We start from the raw sequence: 15,524 nt of genomic DNA, 5'->3' as shown, positions 1-15,524 counted from the left end.
TCCTGGCCCTAGCAACAACTGATCTGCTGTGTCTATGGATTTGACTATTTCAGACATTTCCTATAAATGGAAGCATGTGATATGTGGCCTCTTGTGTCTGGCTTCCTTCAAATAGTATAGTATTTTCAAGATTCAGCTATGTTGTAGATGTATCAATACTTCATTCTGTTTTATGGATAAATAATATTCCATTGTATAGATATGAATTTTGTTTATTCATGAGTTGATGGCCATTCCAGTTATTTTCTCAGTCTAGGTATTACTAAAAATGCTGCAATCAACATTTGTGCACAAGTTTTTGAGTGAAAATAGGTTTTATTTCCCTTGGATGTCTACCCAGGAGAAGAATTGCTAGGTCATATGATAACTCTTTCATTTTTGGAGGAATGAATGCCCAGCTGTTTTCCAAAGTGACTACACCATTATACATTCTCATCAGCAATGAATGAGGGTTCCAATTTCTCCATATCCTTACTGACACTTGTTACTGTCTCTTTCACTCCAGTTATTTTAGTGAGTGGGAAGTGGTATCTCACTGCAGTTTGATTTGCATCTCCAAATGACTGATGACACTGAGCATCTTTTCATGTGGTTTCATGTGGCACACTTTAGAGGAGGTGCTGGTGGCTGGTTAAATCTGCAATTTTTCCAGCCTCCACAGTTCCTCATCAAAATTGACGCAAACCATCAGCATGACTCTGTAATTTACTGAAAGCTGCTCCGGACAGGAAAAGATAGCCTATAACTCCCAGAATTAAGACACACATCATCAACAAGGTGAAACAACCATGTAAGAAAGACAAATCAAACACCTGATGAAAAGGAGATGTCTTGCTCTCTGGGAAGTCAACCTGGAGAAACATCTACGCTGAAGCCTAGAGGCTCGACATGACAAATACAGCAAAGGACCCATGTTTTTGCTGGAGATTGTCTTCAATTAACCTCATAGCCAACTAGCAAATAAAATTTTCATGCTCTAACATACTTTATTGCTCAGAATTTACTATAAAATATGCCTCCTCCAATTGACATCACATACCAAGTAGAGGATAAGCCACCCTTCATTATGATGTTTGTACAGTACTGCTAATAAAGACAAGGACTTTTGAAATCCTTTTCAGTGGGATTCTGAGATAAGAGGGCAACAACCGAGCACGCAGCAAGAAGGGTCACAACCCCGGAGGAGAAGGTTTTTCCCGATGGGCGGACTTACCTTTGGCTCTCTTCACTTCCTCTCAGACCCACCTGGTATGTTCCCTGTGGCTTTGCAATGATAGATGTCCCATCCCCAAAGGTGACGCAGCAGCTACTGTCCTCGCAGTTGGTGATGACAGTGGCGTAGTGTGTGCTTTCGATCCACATGCACTTCACCTGCCTGGTGATAGTTTGAGGCCCTTCTGCTGTGAGCAAATGCAAGAGAAGCAGGTCTGGTAGGACACATGTGTGGGGGGACATGCCTGCTGCTGACTGTGTGCCTGAGTCCTGGCTGAGAACTCACTCCCTGGGGCTGGACTGTGGGCTACTCTCTAGGTCAACGCAGAGTCATCCTTCCAGAATCTGTCTTCTTACTTAATTCAGTCTGCTTTTTGGTTGTGGCTATTCTTTTTATTTTGAGAAATTGAAAACATCCAGAAAAGCATACAATATAATTTACCTACTCATTTAAATTTACACTTGTTGATATTTTATCACATTTGTTTTATTTTTAATGTGTACAAAAAGAAAAGTTACAGATAAAGCTGAAGTTCATTTTTTCTCCTTATCTCTGGGTTTATTCATATTTCTCACAGGAGTTTCACATACACATACATCTATATATAGCATATAAATGTATGTATCAAAAACAATGTATAGCATTCTGTGTACTTTAAATTTGCATAAGTTATGTATTACTCTATGTATTATTCTACACTTGATTTTTTTCACTTAACAATGTTTTCAGACCTTTAGCCATCTAGATATGTATGTGTGTGTATATATATGCCTTTGTGTGTATATACCTATATGTGTGTGCACTTTATTCCTTTTAATTGCTATATAGTATTCCTTTGTAAGAATATACTACAGTTTCTTTTTTATTCTTTTTTTGTCTTTTTTTTAGGGCTGCACCTGTGGCATATGGAGGTTCCCCAGGCCAGGGATTGAATCAGAGCTGCAGCTGCCGGCCTACACTTCAGCCAGAGCAATGCCAGATCCAAGCCATGTCTGCAACATAGACCACAACTCATGGCAATGCCAGATCCTTAACCCACTGAGCAAGGGCTGGGATGGAACCTGCGTCCTCATGGATACTAGTCAGATTCGTTTCCACTGAGCCATGATGGGAACTCTACATTTTATTTTTCTATTCTGTTGTTGACAGACATTTATGCTTTCCCAATATTTTAATATTATACTCAGTGTTGGAAATAGTAGCCCTATACCTGTTTCCTTGTGCAAATGTATCTTTCTATATACTCAGAAGTAGAGTTAGTGTAACACATGACATGCACATTTTCAATTTACTAGATATCTTTTAAGTTTTTTTTTTTTCCTTTTTCTTTTTCTTTTTCTTTTTTTGGCTGTGTCTGCAGCATGCAAAAGTTCTCCAGCCTGGGGACTGAACCTGTGCCACAGCAGTGACAATACTGGATCCTTAACTGCTAGGCCCTCAGGGAACTAGCTATTTTTTAATTGCTCTCCCAAGTGGCTCTTCTAATTTTTGCTCAGATTAACAAGGTATAAAGGTTCCTCTTTTTCCATTCACTTGTCAATTTCGTTGCACTTAACTTGGCAATGAAGCACTGAATGCATTAAACAAATAAACTCTGGAATAAAAGAAAGGTGAGTCAGGGAATAATTTGTCTTTAAAAAACTTGTTTACATTTAGCTTAGGAAGGTGGTAGGCTTTTAGATAAAATGAAGAGACTCCAGTTCAATACCAGCTGCTGCTTGCTTTTCTCTCACATCTCCTTTCTGATAAGAAGAGGCAGGCCCAGAACTGAAGGTGGATCTGCCTAAGGTCACCTATGCATGCAGATTAGAGTCCTTATGGATCAAAGGAAACAGGACTGAGATCCAATGTCCGGGACAGTCGAGTCCTGATTATTAACTTTTAATAACCACCAATCTAGGCTACAATCTTTTAGTGGTCAGAATGGAAAAGGCACTGCTGCTCTGCATCAGCCAACTAGAGCTGTTATTGCTCCCATGTCAGCTGGGGACAGAGATCATAAGAAAGGGCCTCATTGGCTCTGCTTCGAGTCCAAAGCATGAGTATTCTTTGGTTGGCCCAAGTCCTTCACAAAGTTAGTTTCCCACTGTGTGTTTTCAAAAATCAGTGAGGTTTTTACTTAGCATATTCTAAAGACATGAAATATAGACATCTACTTGAAAAATAAAATTACCTGTCTCTTCATCTTCTAGAGAAATAATTTGATCTTCATAAACTTGATAAAAGGTGGTGATTCTGGTACCATCAGCATGATCCACTATCCGAGTACCATCTTTCTTTTCAACAATGACCACTCTGTCTTCTCGAGTTGTCATAACCTGAACATACAAAGGCAGAGTATCTTAGTCAAGGGCTTAATCTCAAGCGTGCTTATTTTATGATCATCATCAAAAGCCTGGTAATTTATTTATAAGTGGAACTTTTTTTTCCATCCACTTGGTTTAACCTTGAAAACAATCCTGGTAGGCAGGCAATAGTATCTTCATTTTATAGATGAGGAAATACAGGCTTAGAAGCTAAGACCCTTGTGCAAGGTCTCAAAGTCGCTTGGCCAGTGTCAGGGCTGATATTGGACTAAGGCTGTCTAACTTCAAAATTGACTCTTCACAGAGTTCCCGTTGTGGCTCAGCGATAATGAACCTGACTAGTATTCACGAGGATGAGGGTTCGATCCCCAGCCTCACTCAGTGGGTTAAGGATCCAGTGTTGCCATGAGCTGTGGTGTAGGTCACAGATGCAGCTTGGATCCTGCGTTGCTGTGGCTGTGGCATAGGCCGGCAGCTGCAGGTCTGATTTGACCCCCAGCTTGGAAACTTCCATATGCCATAGCTGTGGCCCTAAAAGGCAAAAAAAAAAAAAAAAAAAAAAAAGAGAGAGAGAGAGAGAGAGATGCTTCTTCCACTGTCACATATTTGTGAGTAAGGACTGACCCGACCCAGGTCTGTACAGGGAAATGACACCGGGCCCTGTCTCCTTAGAAACTACAGGTTTAAGGCAAGCAAGGCATGCTGAGGCTGCCATATGTGTGCCAGGAGAGTAGGCCTGCAGGGCTTAGCATCTTAGTCATCAGAAGAGAGCATAAACATGGTGGGAACAGAGGCTTCTCTGTGTCATGCTGATCTCCACACTCACATGCTGCTTTCTGTTGCTGATACACGTGCCTTGCACTGTGCACTTGAGGAGTAAAAGCAGCTGTGCCTGTGGGTCATCACTGGGCCTCCCAGGTGAGTGCGGCTGCTGCACTGATCATGCTTTATCCTGTTTTACATCCTTCCCCAAAGCTGAGTAAATGTCGCTGCAGGTTAAAGCCTACTGTGTTCTGTTTGTTTATCAGTTTTAAACTATGATCCTTCTGTTCCAGAGGAGAGTGTGGGAAAAATGGAGAGAAGGTCTAAGAAGGAAAACACCTGTATCACTCAAGACAGGAAGCCAAAGGTAGTCCCTCCATCAGCCCAGAGGCTCCAGATCTACCCCAAGGCAGTCCAGGTGAATGCAGACCTACGGAGTGCTGACTCCTTGGCATGAACTGTGGGAGGTGCTGGGGATACGATGATGAGCACGACTCAAGTTTAAATCCCTAACCTCTAGGAGTTACAGACCAGAGGAAGGACCCACATTACAGAAGTTGCTAAAGGAGCCAGTTAGGGGACCACCATGTCTTAGTGAGGGTTCTGATGTGGTCTGGCCTCCCCCTGGAAGCAATGCCAGAGCTTGGATTTTGTGTGTCAGTACAAGGGAGAAATGTGGGTGAAAGGCCTGTGAGATGCAAAGGACTCCAGCGAGCAGTGGATAGAGAAGCAGGAGAAAAGCTAGCAGGTGAGAGACCAAATTGGGGAGACCTTTAAGCCATATGAAGGATGTTAGCCTTTATTCCAAGGGGTGGCAGGGCACTCGTAAAGGGTTTTAAGTATTTGGACTTGAGTAGGAAGCACAGAAGAAGTTCAGTTAGTCCTGGGAAGTGCTTCGATCTAAAAGAACAAGCAGACCTTTATATGCTACAGCTAAGTGGTTCACCAGCCAAGCTCTAAACCCCCAGGAGATGCATGACCCAGGTCTCCCTTCAAGACAGGACTTGCTCCCTAGCTATGGGGAGGGCACTTGGCAAACAGCCTCCAGATGTCATCTCTTGCAGCATCTGTCTCAGCTGCAGGAAGATGCTTTGCCGGAATCACTTTGTTTCAGGGGAGGTGTGTCCAATGACTGAGTGAGGCTGGTTCCTACTCCCAGACGTGGACACTGGGACAGAGGATTCTGGCTCCTGAGTTCCTGGCAGGTGACTGAGGCACCACAGCTCAGCTCTGCTCTTTGCCAATTCCTCTTCCCCTCTTCTTCTCTCACAAATGGTGTCCCTCATCTTGTACCCCAAACTTTATCTTAGGGTTTGCTTCTGGAGACCCCCATTGGCAAGAGTGTGTTACAAATTATATAATGCATGTTCTCATCACATATTCTAACTTGTATTGTCCTAATCATAAGGGACACAATTCTTACTAAAGAGTCCAGATGGATGTGAGAGTGAGTTTGCTAGATATTTTTTGGCTGAAGTGTCTAGGGCTTTTGGGAGCAGGTGATAATTACCTTTTTGTCTTTTTACAGTAGGCTGAAATCACTATATTTAAGAGAGGAGAACAGGCTGACAGTTATTTTAGGTTCTCATCTTTGGTACTTTCAGCCAATGATAGATATAGATAGGCATATCTCTCTGTATCAATATCTCCCTACCTACAGATCTATTGAGTGTGTATAACAAGAAATACTTCTGTAGGATACAGTGATGGAGAGCATAGATCTGGAGTTAAACTGCCTGAGTTCAAATTCTGGCTCCACTGACAGCTGGGTGATTCGGGCAAAGTGCTTAACCCTTCTAGTTTCCTCATCTGCAAAATGAAACCAACGCTGGTGTACTCTTCAGAGATGCCATGTGGCTTCAATGAGGCAATGCTGGCAAGGTAATTAACACCTACTTCATCAATCAAGTGAGCAATGACAAACACTAGCTCTTTATCTAGTATAGATATTTACATATTATTCTTTAGAATTATTGAAGCATTTTATAACACCACATAACACTGACATTTTCTGATCAACACAGGCTGGGATAATCCTTATTCTTAGTGGGGGTAAGAACGAAATAGCAAGAATACTTACTGAAAACCTGATTGTGCTAAATCTGGTATTACTCCTCCCAACTATTTTAGGTAATGACTATTATCTCCACTTTAGGAATAAGGAACCCTAGGTTAGAAATAGCCAAAGTCATACATCTAGTAAGAAATGTGGCTGGGGTTCAAACCCATGTCTGCCTCAATACGAGGTCAGGGCCACTCCTCCAAAATGTGATACTTTAAGTCAGAAGTCTTGAAAGCACACATCCATTTTCAACTGTGTTTCACATGCTCACCAGCTCCTAGTAATTGCCCTAGGGTTAAGCACTTCAGATCTAGAAACTTCAGGTGCACATTCTGCATCTGCCACCTGCTCTGTGACCCTGGAAAATTATTTAGCTTGTCTGTAGCTGAGCTGCCTCATACGTAAAACAGAATCGACATAGGTTATTGTGAGAAGTAAATGAATTAGTGTGTGGAGAGCACTGAGAAAAGACCCACAGTGGGTGTGCAATAATATTACCATTGCTGTTGCTGTGATTAGACTATTGGGTGTCTGTGCTTACATCCAGGCTCTCAGATGTTGGTTTGTGCTTCCATAATGGTGCGAGGCATCCACAGAGGAAACCATGTGTGGTTAACCCAGAAGTATTTGAATTTGGAATATGCGAAATCAGATTTGCATTTTAAGCCACAGAATCTGTATGGGGGCTGAGGTAAAGTGAGGTATTTGAAGTGATCCAAAAAACCTTCCCGAGATGATGTGTATTTTGAGCTCACAAAATAGAAAAGAAGGCAAGAGAGCATGCAATTATTTCAAAAGTAGACTGAAGAAGAAAACACATTTGGTTGGAGGATGGAATGCATCTCAATAGCAAGCAGACATTTTGCTTTCAACTAGCAGCCTATGGTTGTAAACAAGGGCTGGAAGTCCACAAACGAGAGATAAGGCATGCTGGAAATCCTCTGTCTTGTTTAGATTGAGAGGGTGCTGCAAAGCGCCACATATGACGTCAGCAGAATGGCTAAGGAATGGAAAGAGCCCAGTTTTCAGTCACCAACAACTGGGTTCTAAACCAGACCACATTACTTAATATCCTGGCCACACAACTTACAGAAGCCCAGCTTCCTTATCAGTAAACTATACACTGTGTGGAGCCTGCATGACAGGATGTATGTAACAGACTTGTCACATAGCAGATGCCCTTGTTCACCCCAGGAGTTTCGATTTCAAGTCTGCTTCACAGATAAACAAAACTCTTTTTTTTTTTTTGTCTTTTTGCCATTTCTTGGGCCCCTCCCGCGGCATATGGAGGTTCCTAGGCTAGGGGTCGAATCGGAGCTGTAGCCACTGGCCTACGCCAGAGCCACAGCAATGTGGGATCCAAGCCGAGTCTGCACCTTACACCACGGCTCACGGCAACGCCGGATCCTTAACCCACTGAGCAAAGCCAGGGATCGAAACTGCAACCTTATGGTTCCTAATTGGATTCGCGTTAACCACTGAACCACGACAGGAACTCCAAAACTATTATTTTCTATACCACTTATTTGTCACTTTTTTCTTAGGCTATAAATAAAACTTTTTTTTTTTTTATAGTTGCTTTGTGGTGGTGTTGAAGTCTTGTGTGATTTAATGTGAACATCTCATGAAATATATTATAAGTTCTTTGAAGTCAAGGACCATGAACAAATTTCCGTACGTCATTTCAGGTACAGGCAAGTAGCGGCAATAAGGCAGAGACCCTCACTTCCAGAATATAGGACATATAAACAAACACCGTCAACATCAGGAAATATAGACTATCACTAATCATAGGCCATAAAAGTGGTAAAGAAAAGGCATGCTCTGCCTCTCACTTCAAAAATTAGTATTTCACGATACACTATACTGGTCAAATGAACCACACAATGTTTCTAGATTTGGAAAGATGGATCCATCCATCCATCCATGCATCCACTACTTAACAAATAGTTATTGAAAATTTATCATTTGACAAGCACTATTCTGTGTGACTCATATGATTTAGAATAATTTGCAAAATATATTAGATGGCCATACCGTTCCGTTGACAGGATCTGTGGCCTTAAAGGATAAAAATGGGGCCAAGTCAGCTATTCTTTCTAATCCTTTGGTGCCGATCCGATTTCCTTGAGGTGTAGTTGTAAACCAGGTGCCTAAGTGAACCTCCACAGGAGTTACTGTTTGAACTACTTCTGGGGGAGGTTCATGGCTTTCATTCTTTTGTGCCATTGATGACTGATTTTTGTGACTTTTACCTGTGGAAGTTCAAATAAAATCAAACACAACAATATAACTATATGTCAATTATATACAATTATTCATTGTTTTAATATAGTGCAGGCTACCTCAGACACTGTGGCATAGAAATTCTAAGTGATATTCAAGTATATTATTTCTTTCTTTTTTTTTTCTTCTTTTTGTCTTTTTAGGGCCACACCCGAGGCATATGGAGGTTCACAGGGGATCCCAGCTGCATCTGTGACCTACACCACAGCTCACGGCAACACTGGATCCTTAACCCATGAGGGAGGCCAGGGATCAAACCTGCAACCTCATGGTTCCTAGTCGGATTTGTTTCCGCTGCACCACAATGGGAACTCCAAGTATATTATTTCTTAAGAAGGAAAAATGTCAGGTTATAAATGTATTAATCTGTTTGTTTGTTTTTGGTTTTGCTTTTTAGCAAAAAGCATATAAAAGTTCCCAGGCTAGGGGTCAAATCGGAGCTGTAGCTGCTGGCCTATGCCGGAGCCACAGCAATGTCAGATCCGAGCCATGTCTGTGACCTACACCACAGCTCACAGCAGGGCTGGATCCTTAACCCACTGAGCAAGGCCAGGGATCAAACCTGCAACCTCATGTTTACTAGTTGGATTCATTTCCACTGAGCCATTACAGGAACTCCTTAGTCTTGATACTTTAACCCTGGCTAGATTCCCACCGCCTCGCCCTGAACATAGACATGCATACACAGCTTACTCTCTACAGCACAATACCTATTCTGGTCAATTTCTATGTATTTTTGAATCTTCCTTATATTTCTTTGGATTCCAGATATAACATCCTGTACCCTGGGTTTGTTTGTTTGTTTGTTTTCATTTTTAAAAAATAAATGTATACCTCATCAAAGATCATTATTTATATTTTTTCATTTTTAAAAAGTTTTATCGAAGTACAGATGTGATATTACCTGGTTTTTTTAAAACTTGTATTTTCTCCTATGTATCTATTAAACTTTCAGATGCTTTCTTTTGACTTAGTATTTTACTAGGTTTCTAACTCATCATTCCCCTAATTTTGTCATTTTTTTCAGTCATAAGAACCATATTTCTTCAGCCCTGGATATGGAGAACATTACCAACCAGGCATATCCTTGGGAGAGAATTGGTGCAGCTTAATTACTATATTGATAATCATCTGATATGTACCTCCCTCTAAAACCCTTCCCACCATCATCTAACTGGACCAGCAAGGTAGAACTGAAGAAACCCACATGGAACTCTGTAAAGATTATCTCAATTCCTCTATCAAGGTAGATTTAGCCCATCTGTATGGATAATAATGATTAATCTGTAGGCAAGATTTACCAGTGTTATCAAGTTTCAATGATGACGTGAACTCAAACCAGAAACAAATTGCAAAAAAAAAAAAAAAAAAAAAAAAAGTAAAAGACTGTTGCCTCCACGAAGATTCTCTAGATTCAGACCATGAAATTGGATCAGGGTACAGATCTTGGCCTAAGAATCCATATTTAGGGGATTACCAAAAAATAGAGATACATTTAACTAAGCCTTTCCATTGCCCTAAGATTTAATTTCAACCCATTTATTATTCCCAGAGCATTAAAAGAAAACTGAAAGATAGACCTATAGAAATTATTTAGAATGAAGTTCAGAGAGCCAGTGGGATACAAGTAATGACAGAGAGTTAAAGTTCTTTAATATAAGTTTGACTGAAATTATAGAAGAGAAAAAGATGGATCAGAAACAGTATTTGAAGAGATAATTATCAAGAAATTTCCAAAACCAATGAAAAATACTAATCTACAGATTCAAGAAGCCCAATGTATTCCCACTGGGATAAATAAAAAGAAATCCACACCTAGTTAAATCCTATTGAAATTGTGATTTAAAAAAAGAATTTTTTTTTTTTTTGTCTTTTTGCCATTTCTTGGGCCACTCCCACAGCATATGGAGGTTCCCAGGCTAGGGGTCTAATTGGAGCTGTAGCCACCAGCCTACGCCAGAGCCACAGCAATGCCAGATCCAAGCCGAGTCTGCAACCTACACCACAGCTCAAGGCAATGCTGGATCCTTAACCCACTGAGCAAGGGCAGGGACCGAACCCGCAACCTCATGGTTCCTAGTCGGATTTGTTAACCACTGCGCCACGACAGGAACTCCAAAAAAAAAAAAAAAATGTATACATTTTAAAGGCTGTTAGATTGTCTTCTAAGCAACAACAATTAGACTGACAACAAACTTTTCAACAGCAATACTGGAAGCAAGAAGAACTTGAAGAATATTGTCAACATACTGAGACAAAATACCAATTACTCTATAATTCTATACCCAGTGAGATGATCTTTCAAGAATAAAGACATTTTTAGAAAATTTCTCTTATGCAATAAATAGACTAAAACCTCAAGTTAAAACACTTAACTTTTCAAATTCAAATTTTAAAATATATACCTATACGCTGTTCCCAAGAGACAACTTTATTTTTTAAGTTTATTTTTAATTAAAAAATTTTTTTGCTGACAGAAAAGTGACACTACAAGAATAGTGTTTTAAACTTCTCTTTTATGCATTAAAAAAAATCAGCTCTTTAATGCTTAAAGTGGCAAATTAAATTGTGCTATATAAAACAGAAGTAACTGAAATCACTCTTTAGGGGAAAGAATAGAAAGAGGTAGAAAAGAAAAAGAACTCAGGGGAGGTCCCATTGTGGCTCATCAATAATAAAGCCTACTAGGATCCATGGGGATGTGGATTTGATCCCTGGCCCCACTCAGTGGGTTAAGCATCCTGTGTTGCTGTGAGCTGTGGTGTAGGACAGACGCAGCTTGGATCTGGCGTTGCTGTGGCCGTGGTGTCGGCTGGCAGCTGTAACTCCAATTTAGCCACTAGCATGGGAACTTCCATATGCTGTGGATGTGGCCTAAAAAGCCGAAAAAGAAAAAAAACAACTCAGGTTAAATACTAAATATGTGCCCCGTCCCATTACTCTGTGAACAATCTGGGCCTCAGTTCTCCAATCTATGCCATGAGGATCATGGATCATAGTATCCGTCTCCCTCACCCTACAAGGTGTTATGAAAATAAAATAAGGATTCAGTAAACTCTAATTGTTATTACTGTTGTTTTACAAGGAATTCTAGTTTTACTCCAACAGGGGCTAGTCATAAAGATTAATATATGGGGCTATTCTTTTCAGTATAAGCACCAAATGACCTAAGTCTCTTTGATTTGTTGACTTTTTCTGATTGACTTAGTTCAACTCTAGATGGCCTCCAATGATCCCCAACTCTCAGTATTCACCTTTTGAGTAATTCTTTCCCTGGACTAGTTTTGTATCTAACAAACAAAATCAGGCAGAAGTGACAATGTGTAACTCAGAGACTAGACCATAAAAGACTCTGCAGTCCCAAGAGATAATTTTAAACATAAGCTACAGAAAATAAAATAAAGTATGGAAGAAGTTATTCTGGGAAAGTATTAAACAACAGCTGATGTAGGCATAATAATATAAGCAAAATCAACATTAGGGCAAAAAGAATTCTAGTAGAAAAATTCATTATGTACTGATAAAAAATTAAATTCCCCATGAAGATATGACAATTCTAAATTTGTAAGTATCTAAAATCATATCCTCAAATATATACAAAGGCACATCCGAGAACTATAAAAAAGATGCAATTATTTCATATTTAAAGAAATAAGGATTAAATTATAAGGAACGAAGAGGCTATTCTACCCATTTAGGAAATTCAAACATACTTCTGCTGAATAACTTTGTACCTTAAAATGTCTGTAGGGATATAGAATAAAATTATCAAATTTTGACATGAGGGAAAAATATAGCCTACTGTCTCTTTTTGTACAGTCTGTGAAGTGATAATTCTTTGTACATTTCTAGATAATTAAAAATCAAAAGACTAAAAAGAAAAATAAATAAATAAAAGGCTCAGTGGTAATGAACCTGACTGGTATCCACGAGGAAGTGGGTTTGATCCCTGGCCCTGCTCAGTGGGTTAAGAATATGGCATTTCCATGAGCTGCAGTGTAGGTTGCAGATGTGGCTCAGATCTGGTGTTGCTGTGGCTATAGTATTGGCCAGTAGGCTCAGTGGTAATGAACCTGACTGGTATCCACGAGGAAGTGGGTTTGATCCCTGGCCCTGCTCAGTGGGTTAAGAATATGGCATTTCCATGAGCTGCAGTGTAGGTTGCAGATGTGGCTCAGATCTGGTGTTGCTGTGGCTATAGTATTGGCCAGTAGTTGCAGTTCTGATTTGGCCCCTTGCTTGGGAACTTCCATGTGTCACAGGTGTGGCCCTAAAAAGAAAATAAATAAAAATAAATAAAGGAAAAATATTTTGTTAAGTATGGAAATTCTATTAAATTCTACTTTAGTGTCCATATATAGAAGTTTAATGCTCATGTAGTTATATATTGTCTAAAGCTACTTTTATGCTGCAATGGCAGAGTCAGTAGTTGTGACAAAGACCATATAGCTCACAAAGTCTAAGATATTTATTGTCTTGCCCTTTACAGAGAAGTTCCATAAACTTGGATATAAATAGGACAACGCAACTAACAAGTTTGGTCTCATAGATATAAAGGGTACACCAGACTCAATAACTGCAGGATATATGACCTTTTCAAACACATAGTAAAAAAATTTTTTTAAACTTGACTATATCATGCTTCAAAAAATTTCAAAGGATTACTTAAAAATCAGTTATTAAAAAACTAGAAAAATTTCACAGGCTTGGAAATTTAGAAATGAATTTAAATAACTTGTGGGTCAGAAGAGGTTAAAATGGAAATCATAAAATGTTTAAAACTGAGAAAATAATGAAAATACTAAATATTATTTCTTGAGAGATGGGAGAAGCACTTCTAGCATGGCAAATCAGCACCTCTGAAAATCCACTCAGTAAAATCAGTGAGAACACTGGAAAAAATGATCAAAATCAACTTTTTCAGAACTCTGGAAATAAAGGATTACAACAGTTTGAGGAATTCAGAGGAAACAGGTGAATTGCAGCAAGATCAATTGCTTTGCCGTGTTATAGTTTAGCCTAGTCCCATCCTTCATTCTCCCCTATTTCCAGCCCCATAGGAGCCTTGAAAAACAATGGCCTTGAACCTGCAGTAACTGAAAAAACAGCCTAGCAACCACTGGAGGTAGCAGATAGGCTTGGAACTCTACTTATAATTCCTATTCCTATTTCCAGAGAATTGTTGTCCCGCTTGTCTGAAAACTCCCTGGAAATCCTCACTCTGACCTGAGAGAGAGTGAGTCAGAATTCATTAATTGTGAATAATCTTTTCCTGGGGCCCCTGTTGAAACAATCTGGGGCAATCATTCATAATGTGAAATCTGAGGCAGCAATAATAGCTGGGGCAAATAAGAGGCTGACCAAAAAATTTAACAGGCAAAACTAGAGCATGTTATGTCCATAGAGGGCTTTGAGAAAATTTGACATTTGCCTGGGAATCTAGAAAGCCACATGAACATGCAGGACTGTATTCATACCCAAGAAAGCCCTGAGCAATACTGAATCTCTCACCTTTGGCTGACCTTGAGGCTTAGGCTAGGCTCTAAACTGCCAAAGTGATGAAGGTGTACACCCCAAAGCACAAAAAGCCCTTTGGCAAAGGATGGGACACTTTTTGGTTTGAGGCATTTAAGGAAATCTCTGTTCATTTATTAGCTGACAACTAAGTTAAACTGTGCAAAAACCTCAGTGGCCACACAGGACAAAAGAAATAAGACTTTATTTAGAAAAGTCACTAAACAAACAGCAAAAACAGCAGCAACAACAGACCCTGCAGGTGGGGAATCTTATTTCCAGAGTTGCCACAAATCAAAAACAATGAGAATTTTAAAATTCAGAGAGGCTTCAGGATACAATTTCAATATACAAAAAAAAAATGTATTGGAATAAGTGAACAATCCAAAAAATAAAAGAAAATAATTTTGTTTATAATAGTATCAAGAAAAAAATACTTAGGAAAAATTTAACAAGACGAGTTACTGCACATTGAAAACTACAAAATATCACTGATAAAAGAGAAAGAAGACCTAAATAAATGGAAAGATATCCTATGTTCATGAACTGGGAGACAATATTATTAAGATGGCAACACTCTCAAAATTTATCAACCTATTTAATAGAATCTCTCTAAAAATCCCAGCTGTCTCTTTGGCAGAAATTGATAAGCTTATTCTAAAATTCACACAGGAATGCAAGGGACCTAGAATAATCAAAATACTATTGAAAAAGTAAAAGAGGGAGTTACCACTGTGGCTCAATGGAAAGGAACCCGACTAGTATTCATGAGGATTCAGGTTTGATCTTTGGCCATGCTCAGTTGGTTAACCATCCAGCAATGCCGTGAACTGTGGTGTAGGTCCCAGCCTTGTCTCAGCTCCTGCACTGATACGGCTGTGGCATAAGCTGGTGGCTACAGCTCTGATTCGACCCCTAACCTGGGAACTTCCATATGCCACAGGTATAGCCCTGACAAGCAAAAAATAAAATAAAATAAAAAGTAAAAGAAAGTTGGATGACTTGCACTTTCCAGTTTCAAACTTACCATGATGCTACTGTAACCAGGACAGTGAGATACTGGTATAAGATCAGACATAAAGATCAATGGAATAAAATTAAGATTTCAAAAATAAATCCTTACATTTATGGTCAATTGATTTTTGGCTGGGGTGTCAACCAATTCAATAGGAGAAATAACTGTCATTTTAACAAATGTAAAAGAATGAATTTAGACCCCTGTATCACACCATATACAAAATTAAACCAAAATGGATTAAAAAAAATGTGAAAACTAAAATGGAAAACTCCTAGAAGAAAACAGAGGAATAAATATTTGGATTATGCAGTGGTTTCTTAGATATGTTACCAAAAGCACAAGCAATCAAAGAAAAAAGTATAT

General features: G+C 39.5%; 1 protein-coding gene across 1 annotated transcript in view; it reads right to left on the bottom strand.

Annotated features, from left to right (window-relative positions):
* The window catches only part of SPAG17 (sperm associated antigen 17), a 233,596-nt gene that overhangs the window by 48,378 nt on the left and 169,694 nt on the right, over positions 1–15,524 (bottom strand). The window contains exons 29-31 of the mRNA XM_085023443.1: positions 8,381–8,598; positions 3,387–3,531; positions 1,246–1,400 (exon numbers count right to left, since the gene is read on the bottom strand). Coding sequence (XP_084879569.1) covers positions 1,246–1,400; positions 3,387–3,531; positions 8,381–8,598 — 518 coding nt within the window. The remainder of the gene's footprint in view (positions 1–1,245; positions 1,401–3,386; positions 3,532–8,380; positions 8,599–15,524) is intronic.

Source organism: Sus scrofa, chromosome 4 (assembly GCF_054392235.1).
Source record: "Sus scrofa isolate SSC_HxYL_T2T_F1_AM1 chromosome 4, Sscrofa_HxYL_maternal_Yorkshire_Landrace_v2.0, whole genome shotgun sequence".
Classification (NCBI taxonomy): domain Eukaryota; kingdom Metazoa; phylum Chordata; class Mammalia; order Artiodactyla; family Suidae; genus Sus; species Sus scrofa.
This window is presented reverse-complemented; position numbering and strand designations above follow the sequence as displayed.